Source organism: Podarcis vaucheri (genome assembly GCF_965113315.1).
Source record: "Podarcis vaucheri genome assembly, chromosome: 4".
Lineage (NCBI taxonomy): Eukaryota > Metazoa > Chordata > Lepidosauria > Squamata > Lacertidae > Podarcis > Podarcis vaucheri.
Window position 1 is genome coordinate 28,749,695 of NC_138762.1, and position 22,583 is coordinate 28,772,277.

Consider the following 22,583-nt stretch of genomic DNA (forward strand, 5'->3'; position numbering starts at 1 on the left):
ACAAATCTGAAAGAATTAATGCAGATGCTGAGGTGAGGGAACTGCAGACACATAGGCTTTTGCAGACCCTGGACCAGAGTGGACGGCTGTTTGTGCGGAATTCCAGGATCTATGGGAACAGGCAGGCAGAGCTCTACACACGAAGGCTTCCGCCCGTCAGACATGCGGAAGGGCTAAGAGGAACCGCAAAATGGTTCCTGTTGGATCAGGCTAGCAGGCTGCCTGTTCTGTACTCACCATGGCCAATCGCTGCTATAAAAACCAGAAAGGCACAGGGAACCTTAGGGAGGGCTAAGCTACCATCGGCAAATGGCCTCTCGAGAATACTGGACACATGAAATCTCTTGACTGTAATATTGCAAGCTGCCCTGTGATCTTCAGATGAAGGGTGGTATAGAAATTTAATTTTAAAAAATAACCAGATGCCTATGGGAAGCCTACAAATAGGACTCAAGTACAACAGCCCTTTGCCCATCTGTGATTCCCAGCTCTCTCTGAGAGCAGAGGCAGGGCAGAGCCACCATGGCTAGCTGCTACTATCAACCACATCCTCCGTGAATTTGCCTAATTCTCTTCTACAACAATCCAAGTCAGTGGCTGTTGCTGTATCACTCCCATAAGATTAGAGATGGGAAGGCTTGGGGAAACCAGAAAAATGAGGGGGACACACACACACACACACACACACACACACACCAGGTTTCCCCCCATTTTCACCCCAAAGCCATTCTCCCCCCCCCCCCAGAAAAATGGCTTTGGGGAAAAACCCTGGGTTTCCCCCCAATTTTTCCGGGTTTTTTCCAGGCCTTCCCATCTCTAATCTTATGGGAGTGAAATTAATGGTTTCAAAGACGTGCTGTGTGAAGAAGTACTGTCTTTGGTCTGTCCTGGATCTTACAACGTCCCGCTTGATCGCATGTCCGTGAATTCTAGTATAATGAGAGAAGGAGAAACCCTTTCACAGGAGAGGAATCTTTTGTACACTGCCCAGGAATCAGTCGTGCTCACCTCAAGGGCCACTTGTGGCCTTTTGTTTACCAGCTAATCAAGTCTTCCATGTGCCGTAATACAGGTCACCCTCATACTGCCCCCCCAACAGCCTTCCCCAAGCTGCTGCCCTCCAGATACTGCAACTCCCAACAGCACAGGCCTTCTGTACCTATGACCTCAAGGGATGTTGCAGGGTGAAGCGATAGCAATGAAGAAGTGCCAAACCAAAACAGCAGAACCTGGGGGGCACCCCCAAAGGAACATTTCCCCCCTCAGAAATCCCTCACATAAAAATAGGATCAACCCTCCCGAAAAATAAAGATTTCCCCTTCTTCTAAGTTCACACAATTTGCCTCAATGGCAAATATATGAAGCGGCTAAACATAAATATCAAATAAAAAATAAAATCAGGTTTCCAAGAGAACAGCAATGAAAAAATAATAATATTAATAAAATAAAATAAAATAAAATAATAATAATAAGCTACAATATTTACAATGGATTTTTTCTACAGCAAGGATCTGCATGAACTTGATGTTTCTTTTGGAAACCCACTTTTTCTTCCTTTTCTTTTTACAAAGAGGTGGCTCTCTGTCTATGCCATCCTTTGGCAACCCTCTGGCCTTCCAGAGGTTTTGGACAACAACTCCCTTCTGTCCCAGCCAGCTGGCCCCAGGTTACCAAGGGGTCGTCTATGCATAGGTACAAAAAAGCCAACCTTCTTCAGTTCCACACCCGCACTCAACAGGAAGGCTGACAGATGGCTTTAGAAGCACAAGAAGCTTCTGCTAATTATTAGGAGGCATCGCTCAAGCTGCATGCCTGTGCCAACACTCTTTGGAAACAGCGCAAAATCCTATTTGGAGTTCAGCCTGGCTAAGGTGGCATCTCAAAGAGTTCATTGCACAAAAGCAGCACTCAGCAGGTAAACTGCCATACAGCTGCATGAGCAAGAACTTGTCTATTGAGCAGAGTAAATTATTACTGCACACTCCCTTTTGCTTCCGAGTGTTGCATGCTTCTCCCTCTTCTCTAGAGAAAAGCCAGCCCTCGCAGGACAGGTGAAAAGCCACAATAGTTTTAACTTCAAAGACGACACATTTGTCCAAAATCTTCCATGAACTAATGCTGTTTCTTACCCTGCACCAGAAGAACCAAGTTTGGCAGAAGCTCCCTCCCCACAAAAATAAGTTATTTAAAAATGTAACAGTGTTGGGAGCTGGACCTAGCAGGCCAGGGTTCAAATCCCATCTCCGAAATGGATTAATTCAAGGCTGCATACATTGCTTTCTCTCAGCTTCAAGGGACACTGGAGGCCCACCTCACAAACTTGCGATGAAGAGGAGCAAGGTGAGAAAGGGAAAGCACTAAACTCTGGCCAGTAACTCCTAATTTTGCAGATTTATATACCCTGGGGACAAACAAGCAACCACTTTTCTACACAGAATTATACCATGAGCTAGAAGCTTTTCTCGTAAAAGCAGCAGGGTCTGTTAGCTGCCTAAACGAAGTATTTTGTGTCACAACAGATAGAATTCAGCCTGCAAGCCACTACCCTACAGAAGACTGTTGCAACGTTGCATTTCAAAGAGCAGGAGTTGCCTGCATAAAATAAGTCAAGTACAATGATTAAATAACACCACCAAGTCCTTTTCTCAATCAGATCAGTCCTGCAAGGGGCAGGGTGTTTTGCTAACACACAGGCGGTTGGGGCGGGTTGGGGTGTTGTTTTCATTTAGGCAAGGCCCCTTGGTTTTTGTGGTCCAACACAGGTGACTTTGGAGACGGTACGAAGTCTGCTTCACAAGAATCCAAGGACAGTACCTGGGGAATTACTTTGCAGGGCCTCTGTAAGGCTTGGTCTCATAGCAGCATTGGAAGTGAACTGGCACACTGATAAGCTGTTATCTTTCAATATACTTATGACAAGGGAGGGGGAGCTGCCAGCATCAGATAACAGTGTTGTTGGAAGTGTGCCAGAGGTCTGGCTTTTTCCTTGTGATCCCTTATAACTGTACTACCAAGGTAAAAGCAAGCTGCAAGGGGCAGCAGTGGGACACGGACGCCCACCTGATACTCCACAGAACAAAATACTTCAGGGTCCCAGAGAGGAAAGCACCTTTCCCTGTAGAGGATGCTCTCAGGTGTCCTTTAGCGGAACCAGGCTGCCAATCATTTGCAACTGTCCACGTTGTTGTCCGTACTTCGTTCTGTATCCATCGGTGCCGAGTAAGACGCCTCCACACTGTGCCACATGCCGTAGGTAAAATAAATAAGCAGACCTGGAGGGAGGGAGAGAGGTAAAGTGGCACAGCGTTGGAGAGAGCATGAAGTCATCCGACAGCACACAAGCCAAAGCATCACGCCTGTTTAATCTCTCCCACTGAAAAAGCCTGATGTCTTCCAATCAGCAATACCACCATCTGGTTATGCCACATATAAGGTCAGAACCAAGCCCAGCCCTGTCACCCGGCAGGGTGCAGCAACTTGCAGTAGGCAGAACCACAGAGGGTGGGAAATAGATGAAGGCAGAAACTGGTGTCTGAATGGTGCTACAAGACTTCTGGAAGGACTGGCCCTATAGTAGTGGGAAGGGGGCATTTGGAGTCTGTTTAAGGAAACAATGAAATCTTGTTGCAGCACTGTTCACAACTTCCTTCTGTTTAGAATATATATATATATATATATATATATTTAGAATTCCATCATTCTGCATGGTCAGAAACCCAGTTGCAAACTCACCTATCACCATCCAGATAGCAAATCGTATCCACGTGCCAACATCCAGCTGCATCATGAGATAAACATTCACAAAGATGCTCAAGATTGGAAGGATGGGAAGAAAGGGGACCTGGAAAAAGAACAGAAACCAGGTTGTTGTGCCTCTGGATGGCATTTTGGGACAAGCCAGTTCCCAACACCATGTTATTGATGTGTGGTTGCACAATCCGTTTGTGACGACTGAGCCTGCTATATCACATTGCCAATGGAGGGGCATATGAGAATATCATTTGCTTTCAGCTGGTACCTAAAATTGGCCCTGTAAAAAATTCATTAGCAATTTACAAGAGCAATAGCATCATCCAGGAAGTTCCTCTGGAAATGGAATTCATCTTTGCTGTTAGTTTAATTTTGCCTTCCAGATGCTGTTGGAGCATTTGGCTTTACCATTTTATTTCACATCACCTGGGACCTTTGCTTTAAAAAATAAAAATGGAAAAGCCATGTATAAATTTTAAAACTAGTACTTAGTTGGGGGAGGGGTATTTGGGGTACTCTCTTTTTTTAGAGAGAGAGAGAAAAAGCAAAGGGTACTTAAAAATCCCCACCACCATCTTTTCAGGGTTAAAAGCCTGTAGAAAGTAAGAAGGCTGAAATACAAGTTTGGTGTGGCTTTCCCCCCTTTTTTGCAGCTCAGTGAGAAGAGAGAACAAGAGCTCCTTTCCAGGGGCTGCATCTCAAAGTGTGGAGCTGGTGCTTTTGGAGATTACGCTGAGATTGCCAAAAAAAGAAATGCAGCCTTGCATACCCTCTGCCTGGCCGCTATTAAACATAAATAGACAGATTGCCAGATGAGAAGCAAAAGAAAGGAATATCGGGAGTGCTGAAGGTCAAGCTGGAGGTGCACATAGCCAATCTGCGTGGGAAAGTTTGCTCTGTGCCTCCTCTCCCCCTGCCCATGCCTTGCTAATTCCTGCCCTTCTAGAAAAAGCAGGTTAACCTCCATTAATCTCTCTTTCCATGCATGGAGCCAACAGAGACTCTGACTGCTTCCCCCACCCACAACCACCCCAGCCCATTCCTTGCAGACCACTTGCCTTAAACGAAAGCTTGGTTTTACTTTCAGGTTGTCTCCAGATAACCACTGTGAAGAAGAAGCAGAGGAGGAAAACGGCCACAAGCAGAGCAATAGCCCACGGGGTCCCGTTCCTCAGAGCATCTTTGCCAAGGACAGTCCAGCTACAGAAGGTGACGATAAGAACACCTGGCAACAAGACACATGGAAAAAATGTTTGCCACGCTGATTTGGTGGTGGGAAGGAAAGACTGAATACAAAAGCAACAGTAATTTTAAAATCAAGCCAAGAATGGTAAAATCCATAGCAAATGAAGCGGCACGTTGCAAGGTTCTGTAGTTTTGATCCCAAATCTGTAAATGCACAAAAATTCTGGTGCAAGTCTGCCCCTGTTCCTATATGTTTCAGCAATAGATGTTGCAAGTTGGTGGACGGGTCAAATCCATTTCCGACTCTGCTCTCCACCAGTACGATCTTATGTCCCAATCCAACAAAAGGAACACAGGGAGCTGACTCATTCCAAGTCAGATCAATAGTCCAGCTGCTCAGGGTTCTCTGCTCAGACTGGCAGCAGCTCTCCAGGCAGCTCTATGTAGAGATGTAGGAGACTGAACCCGGGACCTTTTGCATGTAAATCAGATGCTCTATCATGGCACTATGTAGCCTACAGGCTTCTATATGCGCAGCCAACACGGATGCCAGTTCATTTCTGGCTGCTCATTCAAAACCATATTCTGATGCTCTTCCAAGCCCAGGGGATTATTCTTCTGATATAGACTGGGGTGTACAAAATTAGATGGCTGCAACTAGAGTTCACAGGCCGTAAGTATGCAGACTCTCTTAACCACCCCCAAAGCTGGTGTCCTGTTGGACCAGAATACTTCACCAGCCTCAACTCCCATCAGCCAGCATGGTCAGTGGTCAGTTGTTGTACAATTAGATCTGGAGGGCACCAGAAAATTCTAACGGAAAATTAGGTCTTGGCAAAGAATCTAAAAAAGTGGCGGCTCCCGATATTTAAACAAACCCATATGCTACGTTTTATGGGAGTTTTGCAAGTCAACCTTACAAAACGAAGCTGCAGCTGCATGTGTTATAGAGAACTAACCACATTATCAATGTCACATGTCCAGAGAAAGGCCAGACCAGAAGAAATTAACAATTGCACACATGAAACCAACTCTTACCTATGATGCAGGAGGAGACATTTACTACGGACCCAGAGAGTTTGGAAGGATCAGTATTTTGGGGGCGGAAAACAGCTTTTAAGGAAAACTTCTCTCCCTTTTCAGGCAGAAACGCAGTCTGAGATTCACTGGTGCTCACGGACTCGTTGTTGTCTGCCTCATCATTTGTACTAGCCATCTGGTACGCCATGTTCGGCTGCTCCGGTTGGTACCTAAGAAAAAAATAATAATTGGAACACATTAAGCACCATCCTATCACCTGTAACTACAGTGGTGCCTCGGGTTACATACACTTCAGGTTACGTACGCTTCAGGTTACAGACTCTGCTAACCCAGAAATAGTCCCTCGGGTTAAGAACTTTGCTTCAGGATGAGAACAGAAATCGTGCTCCGGCGGCGTTGCTGCAGCAGGAGGCCCCATTAGCTAAAGTGGTGCTTCAGGTTAAGAACAGTTTCAGGTTAAGAACAGACCTCCAGAATGAATTAAGTGCTTAACCCAAGGTACCACTGTATAAGAGAGTCTCACTTAATACGTTTTCTTCCCAAACTGATTCGCGGGCATTGGAAACAATGACTCTGAAGGAGAGGGTTGCCAAATACCACTTAAATCTTCTAAGCCAGTGGCTGTCTAGAATATTGCTCAGTATCCCCAGCAGGAAAGAGCACGGCCCACTGGTCACACCTACAAGCTGTAGGATTGGGCCAAGGGTGAATGTGGCACTGCAGGGTGGGGGAGACACAAAAAGGTGACACATCCCTGAACTAGTCTGATGAAGAGTTCAGGACAGCTCTGAAGCTTTCACACTGTATTATGATGTTTTGGTTGGCCTAAAAAACACACACACTATTGTCCCCATTTTGGAATTTTTAAATAAATAACATCTGGAACACTCGAGAACCATCTTCTCTGCACCGTAACACAGAAACATTGTGCTGTACCTTAGCACCAACACGCAGGCAGCCACCAAGGAGTAAGCAAGAAGTGTCCCAATGGACATAAGGTCTACAAGATCCTTCAGGTCCAATAGAAAGGCCATGACAGCTGGTAGGAGACAAAGAAGAGACAGATAATGCAGTGGGGTAAATCCATTTCATATATAAGACTAATTAGCCATGACAGTTCACTCCTTATTCATACTTTCATTCCAAGCAACCCAAGAGAAAGACAGGAGTCCAGTGCCTTCAACTGCATCTAAAGAAGTGTTAAATAAAGACGTGAGAGAAGGCAGTGGAGATGACCACAAGAGCTCTTCTTCTTGCCCTAAGACCCTGCTCCTAAAGCAGGGGGCATTTTGTATCTGTGGAAGCACCCTGTGACTTTTAGAAGCCTGATTTTCCACACAAATAAATATGAATACCAAGGCCAGCATTCAAAAAAAGAGCATTTAAACCCCGGAAGAGATTTGCTCGTCCTGTTTTCACAAACAGCAGCAGTCTGTTGAAGGCTGCTTATTAAACAGAAGCTCTGCTTGGCAGAGGAAACAGCAAAAAACAGTAAGAGTACATGTGGGTATGTTTTAATCCTGGTCCAATTCTTTGCATGGTGCAACAGACAAAGGAACTGCCTGAAGCAATTCCAAGATGAGATGCAATCGCAACACTAAACTCTAGAAAGTACAAGGCAGTACAAAGCATTCTCCTTGCATAACACTTAAGTGCTTTATTTGAGGAACTAATGAGAATGTGCTGAGGACTAGGGTGTTAGCTCAATTTGCTCATTTTAAAACAGGATTAGCTACTCAGTCCTTTCTTCACAGATCTTGGGGTCTCACCTGCAATAGCTCCTGAGGTTATTGTAGCCATCATCGGAGTCTTTGTCTTCTCATTAACACGAGCCAAGAATTTGAACAGTAGTCCATCTTCTGCCATAGCGTAAATAACTCTTGGCATTGGAAACATGGACCCAAGGAGACTAGAAAGAGACAAGGGCATAAGCTAAGCTCATCTTGCATTCACGAGGCAAACCGTCACTGCAAAAACAATCTAGCAAGAGTATCTTTATCTCTACTTTAAGGAAAATTACTTTCTTTAGGAAACTAACACCAGCACCTAAAGAAGGGATTTGTAATTTATCGAGCAATGGAAGACAAAGGAAAAGTTTTGCCATCTTGCAGTTGCGAGATCTAGGTGTTTCTCCTTCCTTCCCATTCCCAAGGGCCACAGGATGCACAAAAACAGCTTTAGACGCATCAGGTATCCCAACTTATTCTAAACCCAGTTAGCCAGCCATATCAGCTGAGCCATATAAGCTCCTACAAAGAAATGGTTCATTTTTGACTCCATAACAAGGCTGGTGTTAGGTCACTGCCCTTAGACTGAGTCACACCAGTGACCCTCTAGCTCAGAATTGTCTATGCCAATGTTCCTCAGCCTTGGGTCACCCATATATTTAATCTTAGCCAATGGCCAGGGATGATGAGAACTGTAGTTCAGCAACATCTGGGGAGTCAAGGTGGAAGAACATTCATCCATGCTGGCCACCAGAAGATCTCAAAGGTTTTCAGACAGGGTTCTTCCCCAGCACTGCTGGGAGATTACAGGGACAGAGTATCTTGCAGGCAAAGGAAGCACTCCTGTATCACTGAGCTACAATCCTTCACCTATCATGGAAGGGATTTTTAAAAAGCCTCTCTCTCTCCCCTCCCTCCCCACAATCTGCATCTATGATACTGTGAAATGAGACCAAGGCGAACACAAGCAATCTCAAAGGGTCTTTGTATTCTGGGCATTTACGTCTTAGAATAACAGGACAGGTGAGCACAAACCCCAGTGAGCAAGTAGCAAAGGAAGCCCCAGCATCTTACCTTGTGGATAAGGCACAGAGTGAACCAACAGCCACTGCATAGTTTGCACCATCCCATCCCACATACTTAAAAGCAACAGGCAGGGGGCTGTTTTTATCTAACATGTAGTAAGGCATCATGAGGGTAAGAGCAGCCGACACACCGAAGTATGCAACAAAGCAAATCAGAAGCGATGCAACGATTCCTATTGGAATTGCTTTCTGGGGATTTTTCACTTCCTCACCTACGAAAAGAAAACAGCCACAAAGACTGAAAATGTTATTACAGAAACAATGAATGGAATCAATCCTTTCTTTTAGCCGTTATCTCCCCCTTGCAACCTGATGAAATAATTGGGGGGGGGGGGAGCTGAACCTATATTCTCCCTCAATTCAAGGGGTGCCAAGAAGCTTCAATTGCAGGGAGTTTTTGAAGGGGCTGTTTACTTGTTAAGATGCCATTTCCTCTCTTGTGCTTTAAAATATTATTTTGCAGTCAAATTTTTAGCTTTATTATAGTTGTGTATATATACTACATTGTATTGCTTTACCTATCAAGGTGTCCCAAACTGTTTTACAGTAACAAAATACATCATCTATAAGAAATTCAATATGAAAAAAATATATTTTCCAAGACATTTTCTCCACTCTACAACTTTTGTTGATATTTATCAACTATGAGAGCTAAACATTTTTTATTTTTTAATGGAACCTAAGATCTTTGAAGGTGCAGATAGGCAAATTTAGCCTTGTGGGATCTACTTTGGGTGCTGCTGTTTTTTACCATAAGCAGCTGGTGCCGGGTGCAAAACAAGGGTGGTGATGTTGGGGGGCAGAGGGAGAAGAGGAATAGTTGCAAAATTGTGTCTCTAATAATTAAGGCAATTAACTAAGGCAATACAAATCTACTGAGGTGCAGTAGATCAGCATGAAGACATGGCCAATGGCAACTAATTTATGCTCCTATTTTGCAAGTGGGGTTCATGGAGGCTGAGAGAGAAATGATTAGTACAGATTCTGAAGACCAGCTTTCCACACTACCCCCATCCATTTTCACTTGCTATTGTGAAACAACAGAGAGTTGGAAATCCTTGGCAATCTTCAGTAAATTGCCAAGAGATATATCGGCAAATCCAAATTTACCTTCTGCCCACCCCCCACCCCCATTCTAAGGGAACACAATCATCTAAAAAAGCGTTTCAGTGAACTCATTCATCTGTGGGTCATACGATGGTCAACAGCAAAAATCTACTGTGCATTTTATTAAAAAATAAGGTTTTGTTACAGCTTTATAATACAATAAGATAAAGGAAGCTAATCTAAACAAAAATAAAACCGGAGAAAGAAAGTGAGAATAAAATGCAGAGTCCTCTCTCAAAGGAAGCTCTTAACCCTTATCTCAGACTGTGCAAAATTCATCTGATTGGCTGGCATGGTCTACTATGAATGCTATGCTATGCACATGTACTTGGGAGTGTCGTACTGAATTCTATGGGGATTACTCCTGACTAGACGTGTACAGGATGGCACTGCACAACGATAATCAAGCAAGGCTGAAACAAATAATAATGACTGCAGTCTGGAACTCCTTGAGGTGACTGCTATTGCACCTGTCACACAGATGTACTGAATCCTTTCTTCCCCAAACTAATTTGATAAGAAAGAAATTTAATGAACTCTTCTTCGGATATGCATGTAACCTATTAAGCAATTAAATAGAAGCCTTATTTCCTTCCAGTACCTAAAAAAGTGAATCGTACTGACATTTTGCAATATGTGCATTTAATTCAGTTGATGGAACTGCCTTTTTAAAAAATGACAACCATATTGCATGATATCTAAATATAGAAGCAAGTGGGTTTTTACATATTGCAAAAGAGGGGTTATGATCAGATTAAGAGATTAACGCTTCATAGGCATCTAGAATACAGCTCAAAAAAGCATAATTGGCTATAATTCTGCACCTGGAGATAAACTCATCAGAGGTCAAGTTAATCATGCACAACTTAGTAAGTTCTGATCATCTCCATTACAAAAGACCAGACACAGGGAATGCAGGAAGTTTGTGTCACAAGGAGGCGTTCACGCAAACATGAGATCACATACAGCATGAAGGTTACACTTTGCCATTTGATTCTGCTGAACCCACAGTCTGACCCTTAAAATCTGGTGTGGATCTACAGGACTTTGCTAGTTTTAAATCCACCTAACATTATAGACTTGTAAGGCTAAATCTCCTCCCAGAAAAGGACTCTGCATTGAGCGCCTGTTGAATCTTGCAGTGTGTGAGTAGTTCACTTTTACTGCATTCTTATGATAAAGAACACAGTGGAGACACTGAACTGGTGTATGCTGTCAAAATCACCCAACACTTCACTCTTCTTCTGTTCCTGGCTTGCTGCTGAGGAACAAGCCATAGCCTGGCTTGTCATGTTGTCCATTCCTGGACTTGTGGTTTGCTCCTCTACCATAAAACCACAAATGGTATCCAAGAACTCTGCTCATTCACATTAAGCCACAATTTATTTCAACTATAGTTTAATGTGATGTGTGAACCAAGTCCCAGTGGCCTAAACTGCACAAGGAAGTTGGCAGAACTGAAACAAAAGTTGACCTTGACTAGAAGGAAGGAAGGAAGAGGAAGAGTGACAGGGAGACAGACTAGAGCCTTGGGGTGTAAGAAAAGGTCAAACTTCAAATATTTTAGGCATTTTTGGTCATTTAGCCCTTAACTTATCAACTCTCCATGGCAGCTGCATGATATAATCAGTGAGCTTTACCCAGTAGTTTGACGCAGAAGACCTGCTGAAATCAATGGACCAATATTAGACATATCCATCTGTTTAAATGGTCTACTCTGAAATTGGCTACAGCTCAGTACAATTAAATTAACTGAAATTGTACTCAAGAGATACTTAGCCATGAAAACCAGCCAGGTTGCTAGCTTTATGGAAAGAGATTCCATGTGTGCACCAAAAAGTATATTGCTTATTGTTGTGCAATATTGCTTATTGTTGTGTGCAAGCATGGCTGGAGTGTTTAAAGCCACGACCACAGAAAGGCAGCCAATTTGGAGAACAGAATCAAAAACCTGTTTTGCTTGTTTCACAAATTTAATGTAAACATTTTTTTGAAAAATCCCTTTCCCCAAACACTGAGTGGGTGAACAAGAAGTGACTGTTCTTTGTTAAGTTATCACCTTCTGATCTTTAAAAGGGCTCCCTTGTACAGAAAGTACATTTGGTAAACAAAAGCAATTAGTTTCACAAATTTAATGTAAACATTTTTTTGAAAAATCCCTTTCCCCAAACACTGAGTGAGTGAACAAGAAGTGACTGTTCTTTGTTAAGTTATCACCTTCTGATCTTTAAAAGGGCTCCCTTGTACAGAAAGTACATTTGGTAAACAAAAGCAATTAGTTAGAAGACAATCTATCAACTAGAGGTTCTTCAGCTATTACTTTCATTCCTCTTTGCAGGACTGCCACGGCTTATAGGTGTCCACACGCAACTTTGCTAAGGAGGGAAGAACTGCCACGTTTTCCTTTGGCCCCCATTCCCCAATCTTTGTGATCTCATGATCAGCCACATACAAAGAAGGCCGAACTGTGGGCAGAATTCATAATGAAGTACAGTGTTTATTCACTGTGAGTCCTGGGTCCTTACCTGTGGTGGCAATGCAGTCAAATCCCACAAATGCATAAAAGCATGTTGCTGCCCCCGAAAGAACTCCAGATAATCCATAGGGCATAAACCCACCAACACCATGTTCTGGAATGGTTTCACTAAAAACAGGCAACAAGAGATGTAGGTTATTCCTCTCAACAAGATTAGTAGATTCAAAGGACAGTTTGCAACACACTGATGATTTCAAGAGGAAGAGAATTGCCTCCAACAAGACATGCAGTTGACACATCAATGGTCCATCTATAGTAGAGATGTATGCTGGTTTTACACCAATTTTAGTTGCAGGTGAGGATTACTGCCCTCATGTCGTGATCTGGGCTTCCCACAGGTGTCTGACTGGCCACTATAGGAAAAGGGATACTAGATCGGGACATGCTTTTGGGTCCAATCCAGCACAGCTTAACTGTCGTGGCGTCCCTTAATGAATCTTGAGAACTGTAGATTGGTAGAGAAATTTTGGGGGCTCTGTACCCTGCTAAAAGCACAAAACCTGTAGATCTGAGATCATCACAAACCACAGCACACAAAGGCTATAATACTCCTAGTGGACACAGGAAATTATATTAAAATTAGTGGGACTTACTTCCAAGTAGGCACAGATAGGGTTGAGTAACACATTTTGTTATTATATGGAGATTAATTTATTATTATTATTATTATTATTATTATTATCAACAACAGCAACCACAAAACATTTAGGCTTATTTGCGAAATGTTTTTGAAACCATTCAGAAGCTTTTTTTCAAAAAGAATTTTTGATTTCCTCTTGTTAAATCTAGCAAAACTTTGTAAGTCACAGAGAAGATTTGAAACATCTGATTGCTTCTTCAGAGGTTTTGGCCAAAGGATGCAGAGCTTAAATTCACAAAGTGCAGTGCAAGAAAATCAAAAGGACACCTCAGAAGTTCTTCACTTAGACCAGCCTTCCCCCCACCTGGTGCCCTCCATATGTTTAGGGCTAGAACAGCCCCAGCCAGCACAGCTGGGGCTGATGGGAGTTGTAGGGCAGCAGGTTGGGGAAAGCTGGCTTGGACCCTAATTCTGTACTGAATGTGTCCTCAATAATTTTAGCCTGGCAAGGCCTTCACTACGACGCCCAAAATAATCATATGCAGTTGCCAGAGCGTTTGTTCCTAGTTCCTTTTGTTCCAAGTAGGCTCAATGTTTTACTATTTTTCTTTGTGCGTTCAATAGCAGAGTGCTTTGGCTCTGTGCTGCATAGAACAATCTATACGCAAACTGTTTGTGTTGAACAATTCTGCCCTGCAAAAACGGAATTGTGGCTCCTTAAAGACTAGCAAGTTGGTTGAAAGTGCCAACTCCAATTAAGCAATGGCCACTTAATTGTATTCCACCCTCAGTCACTTGACAGGGACAGAGAAACTTTCCCCCATAATTTCCCCAGCAATGACTTGTCATAGCCACATGCTGGCTGTGGGCAGGGCCAAAGTCAATGGCGAGTGGAGCAACACCTTTTCTCACTCTGCCATCCCATTCTGGTTCAACCACGGTTCTGAACCAATCACTTACAGAGGCTAGCCCTTGCGCGAAATCCATATGGAGAAACGTTCTGTCTCCTGGATGGACCCATTTCTTTTCAAAAGCTCCATGTCTCATCCAATTTAAAAGGCCTATATTCTGTTTCCAAATGTCACAGACATGCTTAATTAACTCAAGCATAGCCAAGAGGCATTGTTACGTAAATCTAGCAACAATTCCTAAATCCAGTTAGGCTGGGTGATGAATGCCCAACAGATGTATTTAGAAGGACTCTACTGCACAGCCCAGAATGAAATTGCAAGGCATCTCTATACGGCTGTCACCACTATTCCTAAGCAAAGGAAATGTTTCCCTAAAAGATGAAAGTAGAGGAAAGTGAAAGTAGCAGGCGTGAAAGGAAGGTGGCATTACATCACCAACCTCTCAAGATATTTATTTATAGAAGGATTTGTGGACTGCCTCCGGAAATATAAATAATAATAATAATAATAATAATAATAATAGAATTTATATACCACCCTATACCTGCAGATCTCAGGGTGGTTTACAGAATAAAATCAAAATATAAAACCACAACATCCATAACCAAAATAAAAACAGCCACCCAATAACTCCCCCCAAAAAACATTTTTAAAGAGCATAGGGTGTCAATCAAATCAACCAAAGGCCTGGTTAAAAAGGAACATTTTTGCTTGGCGCCTAAAGGTGTATATTGAAGGCGCCAGTCGAACTTCTCTAGGGAGAGCATTCCACAGACAGGGGGAGCCACTGCAGAAAAGGCCCGTTTTCGTGTTGCCACCCTCCGGACCTCTCAAGGAGGAGGCACACGAAGAAGGGCCTCAGAAGATGTACAGAAGATATGTAACAGTAGAACGAAAAACAACAATCGCAGCAGTATATCCAAACATTTAAAATATGGGCCAATGAACACACATGAAGAGCAGTGCTATATAAAAGCAGCATCACAGATAGACCCTGCTCCTGGCAGTCAAACTCTACCGAGAAGCTCTGATCCTAGGAAACAGGGCAGTGGCCGGTGTCCTGAGCCAGGGAAGACAAAAGGCACTCTGTGTGCCCTAGCACGGTTGAGAAGAACCCTCACAGTGTTTCATAGGAGATGGTAAAAGGAGGAGTCCTCTGCTACTGGAAATATCGAGGCAGACTCACAGATTTGATTTCTGAAGGACTCTAGCAAATAAGCCTACAAACATGTCTTACTGCATGTTAAAATAAAATTGAACCTACTTGTGTGAAGGATCCGAGATGTTTTCTGGGATCTGCCAGTGTTTAATCGAGCCCTTCACAAACCCCGACACTATCACAAAGCCCAAGACAAGGACATTGATACAGGTGAACACTTTGTTAACCATGGCAGATTCTTTCACACCAAAAGTTAGAAGTCCTAGAAAATGTACAGTGGATAATTAGACAAGCTATCAACAGCAAAGGTATTTTGTCTCTGGAAAGATCAGCGCTTTCATGGGTGCACAATTTGCCATGCTGCTAACCCGTTACATTCTTTTTAGCACAGTGAGTTGCCCCAAGGCTCGATTCAGACATTACAAGCAAATACAGTCTTGAAGTCATAAACATGCTGAGCTCACATGCTCCCTCTTACTCCTGTTTGCTTCGGTTCTTCTCATCTCTTCCTCCTCATTTGCAATAGCCATCCTTCCCCACAGAAATTACAGAGGAGATGGGCATACGAATTCCACCCTTGGTTTTTTTGCCCAGGCTTTCCGTGACCTGCACAATCAGAACCTGATCTGTATGTCTGAATCCCCTAATCCCCGTTTTAATGGTTTTAGGCTGCATTATTGTTTCTTTAAAAGAACAGTACACCACTTAAATACTGTGAAAATATTAAGCAGTTTATAAATCGTTACAAACAAATCAATAAAAATCTCCTGAGAGGTTCGAGAAACAGAAACAATCTACAGAGTTTTTAACAATTAAATATGGGACTTTAGAGAAATGTTGGGTTAGTTTGGTCTTCCTTTTAGGGCCAATTCAATTGAAGAAGTCAACCAGTTTGCCCATTCATAGACAGTACTCTGAATGGACAAATCAATTGACTTCTTCACTCATTGTGGTATGCTATTGAAGGCAACATTGCAACTCCAAGGCAGCTTTCTCTAACCTGGTACAGGAGTGGCTCAACCAGTGGATGGAGCCACAGCAAGTGTCTCCAAGCCAGTGGTGCTTTTGCCACTTAACAAGGGAGGATGGGGCAAGGCAGTGGCCAGACAGGGGCTGCTTGGGTGCACCAGCAGGCGCATCAAATTGTCTCCTCCAGGGCATCTCTTCAGTCCTGGCCACGTCCCTCCAGGAAAATGGCAGCAATGCTACTGCCTGGAAGCTACTGCTGTAACTCCTCCACAGAGGCTTTTCCCGCCCTCCACATTTTTTAAGATAAAATTCCATCAGCCGCAGCCAGCATAACTAGTGGTCAGGGATGGTTATAACTGCAGTCAAGCAACACTTGGAGGGCACTAGGTTGGGGAACGCTGCATATGGCCACAAACTAGAGGGCCTACACAAGAAGCTCCAGGCATAAAAAAACAGACTTTGGAGGCTTTTATTTTCCACAATAGCAATCCATTCACAAGTTCAACTGGGCCGCTGTTCGACAAATGCCAAAATATACCAGGGAGAAAATTAGCTTGTGCAGTTTCATATCCAGCTTATTTTGCATGCGTCTTCAAGGCTGGGTGGTTTCTCCTTTTTTAAAAGAATAAATTCTGCGCTCACTAAATAAATAAAGTCCATACAGCGTTTCAATGTTTTGACTCTTGTAAGATAAACAGCCATCCACCAGCATGATGGCAGCCCTGTCTTCTTTCCCCACATCTTCCTGGCTGGAGCTCTAAAGGAATTGGCAGACTGTTGAAGTTAACAAATCCAAGTTCTTCTGCAGCATTTGAAGACTTCCAGCTTGCCTCCTCCTCTACGGTAATAAGCACTGTTGCTGTCTGACACCCATTTCCACTAAAGCGCCTACAGCGCCCTTCTTTTATCAAAGCAATTTCCAAGGGAAGGTGGCTGCTGCAGTCCTAACTCTGCTAGCTTTCCAATAGGTCAACCTGACACTTGAGGCAAACAAAGAGCTTTGAAAACAAGGCTAGGGGTTTGCTCTTCCTGGGATTGCCAACAAAGAGAATGCAGAAGGACAACAAATTCTTAGTCCAGAAAAACTTCCCAAACCAGCTTTCTCTCTCTGTCTTACCTGTTAAGATCAGGATAATGAAAACAGAAAAGACGTCTGGATATTTTGCTAGAATACCAGGAGCATTCATGGACATGTACTGTTGGAAGAACATTCCAATATGCTTGCCTATGAGTTCGTCAAACGTTGCGCTCCATGCTCGGGCCACACTTGATGTCCCTGTCAGAGAATAAAAATTGGGAATTGCTTAGTTGCTTATTTAATACCACATTACATCCATTTATTTCAGGGTAATTTGTAAACACAAAAAACCCACAGTTGGCTATGCAGTGCAACTGTAAATCAAAGAAATTAACAGTGGAAGATTTGGGGCAGGAACTTCTAGTGCTGTGATTTATATGCCAAAACTACACAGGGACTGTTGTCAATCCTCACATGGATTCTTCAAGATGATAATCCAAGGCATTAGGGTCGGGGATTGGAGATTGTTGGCAACTACCCCCCCCGATACACATTATTATTATTATTATTATTATTATTATTATTATTATTATTCACAAACAGAAAGAAAATGAAAGACATAGTTACAATTCATAAACCATATTTTACCAAACCCGAACTCATGCATACTAATAAACAACTATATTTTGCACCCATGTGGCTTTCCTCCACCACAACTCGACGTTCTTTACTGCATACTCTTATTTACATTGTGTCCTTATGTTGACTATTTTATTTCTATTAATAAGTTTACCTTGATTTAGTTCCTCTTTACATACTTGTTCTAAGCATATCAATATGTTTTCTTTAGAACAGTGTTTCTTCATATAATCTTCAAAACATTGCCATTCCTTCCTTAGATTCTGATTAGACTGATTTCTTATGGCTGCCGCTAGTTTGGCTAATCCTATAAATTCATAGTTTATTTATCCAATCTTCCTTTGTGGGGATAGTATCCCCTTTCCAGTTCCTAGCAAGTAATAGTCTGGCTATGGCTGTGGCATATAAGAATAATCTTTTCTTATCCTGTAGTATGTCTTTGCCTAAAATGCCTAATAAATACGCCTCTGGCTTCTTTTCTATCGAAATTGTAAACATCTTCTTTAATTCCTCGTGAATATACCCCCAGAAGGTCTTTACTTTCTCACAGCCCCACCATGTGTGTCCCATTCCTATGCCCATCCCTCAAGGCTGCCACATACACTTGCTTCTATTAATATACAATAAGCAATGGGGGAAGTCTCTTTCCATCAAAATTACCTTTACTGGCAATGCAAATACTCATGGTTAGACATATATAGTGGTTGATTTATTGGCAAATCCATTCAAGGACTTCTAGCGGATGAGGTCCACATGCTTAGCCCTCATTAACTTAATTCAATTCTCTATCCTCTGCTTTGGAATCTATTGAACAGAACCTTGTACTCTGTTCTGTCTCCACCCCCAATATTCAGCCTGGACACTGAGGACTGGCGCTGAGGGCCTTCCCTCACTGCAAGAAGTGAGGTTGCAGGGAACTAGGCAGAGGGCCTTCTCGGTAGTGGCACCCACCCTGTGGAACACCCTCTCATCAGATGTTAAGGAAATAAACAGCTATCTGACTTTTAGAAGACATCTGAAGGCAGCCCTGTTTAGGGAAGTTTTTAATGTTTGATGATTTATCGTGTTTTTAATATTCTGTTGGGAGCCAACCAGAGGGTATAAATAATAAATAATTATTATTATTCCAATTCTGTAACAAACAGTATACTCCATTAACATGTTTACAGCACCGGGGGAAAGCAAGATAGCTAAGGCATCTTACCACGAGCCCATCTAACCTTGGCCAAGAAATATTCTTCTCAAGAGCAGCATAGTATACAGGGGCCAGGGGCTACTCAGAAAGCTCAAGAGGTGTGGTCCATAGAAGCGTGGTGAGAAAGGGTAGTAGGGGCAGCAGATTCCACACCACGAATTCATCTCTTCAATATGGCCTCCCCATTTCAAAAGTTAACAGGGACAGAGTGTGGGCAGACCAGATAGAAACAACAGCCAGGCTGCAAAGCTCATGGGGGAAAGTTTGCCTTTCATCGCAACACAACTGCACATTGTTTTACATAGGCTGGAGCATTAGAAAGAAGTCAGGATCCAGGAATTTAGTACCGGAGAGAGGAAAGCAAGAAAAGCTGGTTGCACAAGGAAGCAAGGCAAGACTGACCACTTCTTCTCAAACCGGGGCTGTCCCACCTTTACTGTGGCCAAAATTACTGACTTCAGGCAACTGCTATAGCCATGTGAGCCTCAGTTACTCCCACTGGGCTAATGCACTCTGGTCTACCTGTGGGCTTCTATTCCCACCATCCCTGACCATTGGCAATGCTTGCTGGGGCTGATGGGAATAGGGTTGTCCAACAATTCTTTATTTTATTCCTGCATTGCAGGGGATTGAACTAGATGACCCTTGGTATCCCTTCCAACTCTACAATTCTATCATAAAAATTTAATACTGCTTGATTGGGGCGCATGGGACCTCAAAGCAGTTTACAATATCTAGGTGGCACCATTTTGGAGGAAGTGATTCAAGAAGCTGTCAGGTTGCTCAGTTCTATAACCCAGATGACCACATGAACGCTATGGGCTGGGACTAAGATAGATTATGCACAGTGCTAAAAATGAACGCATTTCACCCTTCAGTATACTGTTTGTGACTATTCGCTGACCACTCGTAGAATGCACTTATATCCAGTTCTTAAGCTACTAAACAAAGCTTTGAGGAACTGCCTGAAAGGAGGAAGTTATGGCGAGGGCCCAGTCTCTGATCAACAAGAGTTGTGTTTTGCAACATTTATAAACACCTACAAAAGCAAGGAAATTCCTTAAAATGATGTGCATGAAAACCAAGGAGATGTAAATAAATAGGGAGCTTTTGAAGTTCAAGATACATTCCCTCCACACCCTTCCCTACAACACCACTCCTATTTCTCTCCTTAAACAAATTCTATCCTTAGAATGAATTCATGCTGTGCTTCAGCAAGTATTTAAAGAAATACAAGCAAAACATTAATATCTATCCTCCCACCTTAACACACACAAAACTAAATGCCTTCTCCTTGCAACAAAAACTGCCCACTGGAAGACTGTACTAAATAGCTTGGATATCATCAAAGGCCAACATTGTTCAGCTACATTCCAGGAACTGCCAAGCAAAAACCTGCTTTGAGCGGATTTCAAACCACAGTCGCTATAATGATGCAGAAGACCCTGAAGGTGCTCCTGGGTAAGTGATGCAATGTCAACATGTTAAATTAATCTTGCTGTCTGGGCATAAAAAAAGAAGTTGCTCTAAATGAATATGAGGCAATAAACACCCCAGTTCCCTAGGGACACTACTACAAGGAAAGCCAATTCCTCAATGTTCAACAAAATAAATTAATCAAATTGCATGAACTGTACAAATATGTGGTCTAATAAAAACCAAAAGAGCTTCACTGAGACAATCTACACTTCCAGAATAATTATGGGATACTGCCTTATAGGGACTGTGCCATTTCGGCCTGTAGATTGGGGTGGGGGGAGGGAATCACATTCTTATTTGCTGCCTCCGTTTTGAAAATTCTATGCAAGCTTCTAAAACACACATACACAAAACCCCTAGTACATCAATGAAAAAGGCCTAGCTCCCTCCTGAATGCACCAGTTTCCTACACACCAAATTTTTTATATAAAAATGCATTTAAGCATGCAATGTCCTCCTACGAACCGGGCCTTGATTTTCACTCACCCTATTCATTCTAAAGCCCTATTAATTCATTCAAAAGGATGCGCTGGCAGCCACTCCCCAATGCTCCAGTACACACCAGGCACACCCTCTCCTCCCCAAACCCTTACCATGTCAAGCTCTGAAGGGGCTTGCAAGCATGCACACACAACCTCCCTTCAGCATCAAGGGTGGAGCAGACATACACCCGCTCCCTTCTACCTCGTTTAAGGCCTCATGCATTCAAAAGAACACATGAATAGTCTAATTAACTTCCTATAGAACTTTGCGTTCAGCCCCCTCAAACTTGAGCTGTATACAGACATTATACTCACAAGTGAACAGAACATATGAGACGTGTCTGCTAGCACCAGCACCCCTGTCATCCTACACAAGTTGGAAGGAAACCATCTCCAGCAGGGAGATGTAGGCTCCAAGTAGCGCAGCATTCTCCAGGCAGTCTCCATGACGACAAGAGGCTCCCTGCGGCAGACAACCGTCCTCACCTGATGGCGAAGATGCTCATCCACCATCTCACCCCCCTTGCATGTCCTACTGAAGAGCATAATGCCCGAATAAGGCTTCTAGGATTCATCAACCTACATTCTTTATGTACATCAACTTTCCTCGAGCATAGTGCCTTCCAGATGTGATGCTGGGATTCCCAACTCCCATCATTCCCAATCACTGGCTAGACTAGCTGGGGACAATCACCTGGAGGGCAATAAGTTGGGGAAGGCTGGTGCGCATCACATTGCCGCGACGTTCCCTAGGTTCCTCGCAAGAGCCGGTCGATAGGTGGTGACTCAAGTCAGTTTCTGCACTACTCCGCTGAGTCCTGGCTTCCCTTAAAAACAGCACCTACTGACTTCCAGAGAAGTCTCAACTGCATCCACACAAGTCAGGTGGGGTGAGATGTATTTACCTTAGAACCCACCCAGACCAGAATGTGGGCACTTAAAACATAAAAGTGTATGTAATTGCTCCCGAACAGGAAGTTGTTAGAGACAACAGTCTTATAGTTCTCGCTTCCGGGCCTAACGTACTGCCTGATCTCTTTTTACATATGATTTCATTATCCCTTTCATCTCGCTTCCTCTCTGCCTGCCTCACAGCCCCCCACTCCCCATTTTGCCACCAACACCCTCAATCTGACACACACAGCGAACTCCATCCAACACTTCCCTGCTCTTATTATTCCACTCACTCTTCTATCAAGGTTATATTTTATCTTTCGCAAGTTATTTCCTCCATAATAAAGCACACAGACACAAGGCCCTGGGCTCTGCATTCTGAAAGTGGGTGAGGCAAGAACTTGCAGCTGCCAGAAGCAAGGCCTTTGCAGCACTTGCTCTCCAACCTGATGATGGAAGGGAAGATGGGATACAAATGCAATAAACGGGTTCAAAATCCCTACATGCTTTTACAAAGCTGAAAGGCACTCCCGGCTTTAATTATGTTGCAGAAAATGAAACACTGGCAATTTCTGTATTTTCTGGCTTGATTTTAACTACTATCCTACTTTTCTTCTTTTTTTGTAAGCAGCTTCGAGTTTCAGAAAAACAGCATAGCAACATTTTAAGCAATCAATCAATCAGATGTATGCATAGTGATAAATGTTCATTCACATGTGATCTGTCCCCTTATCCGGTGGTCCCTTTGTGGATTCTGAGAGCACTAATTATCTAAGAGGAAAAGAGGAATCGTTTCACATTAAGTCTCCCCAACTCTTCAAATTGC

At 43.2% G+C, this 22,583-nt stretch overlaps 1 protein-coding gene across 2 annotated transcripts in view; it reads right to left on the reverse strand.

Annotated features, from left to right (window-relative positions):
* Positions 1–750: 750 nt before the first annotated feature.
* SLC7A1 (solute carrier family 7 member 1) overlaps positions 751–22,583 on the reverse strand; it is a 36,906-nt gene continuing 15,073 nt past the window's right edge. Inside the window, exons 3-12 of one of the 2 annotated variants that reach the window (XM_082220290.1) lie at positions 17,168–17,326; positions 15,187–15,343; positions 12,421–12,539; positions 8,778–9,000; positions 7,746–7,885; positions 6,913–7,015; positions 5,974–6,185; positions 4,809–4,975; positions 3,733–3,841; positions 751–3,272 (exon numbers count right to left, since the gene is read on the reverse strand). In XM_082220290.1, the coding sequence (XP_082076416.1) occupies positions 3,163–3,272; positions 3,733–3,841; positions 4,809–4,975; positions 5,974–6,185; positions 6,913–7,015; positions 7,746–7,885; positions 8,778–9,000; positions 12,421–12,539; positions 15,187–15,343; positions 17,168–17,326 (1,499 nt within the window). In that variant the 3' untranslated portion in view covers positions 751–3,162. Of the gene's footprint in view, positions 3,273–3,732; positions 3,842–4,691; positions 4,976–5,973; positions 6,186–6,912; positions 7,016–7,745; positions 7,886–8,777; positions 9,001–12,420; positions 12,540–15,186; positions 15,344–17,167; positions 17,327–22,583 lie in introns of those variants that run through there. The other variant, XM_082220289.1, reaches the window with a different exon arrangement.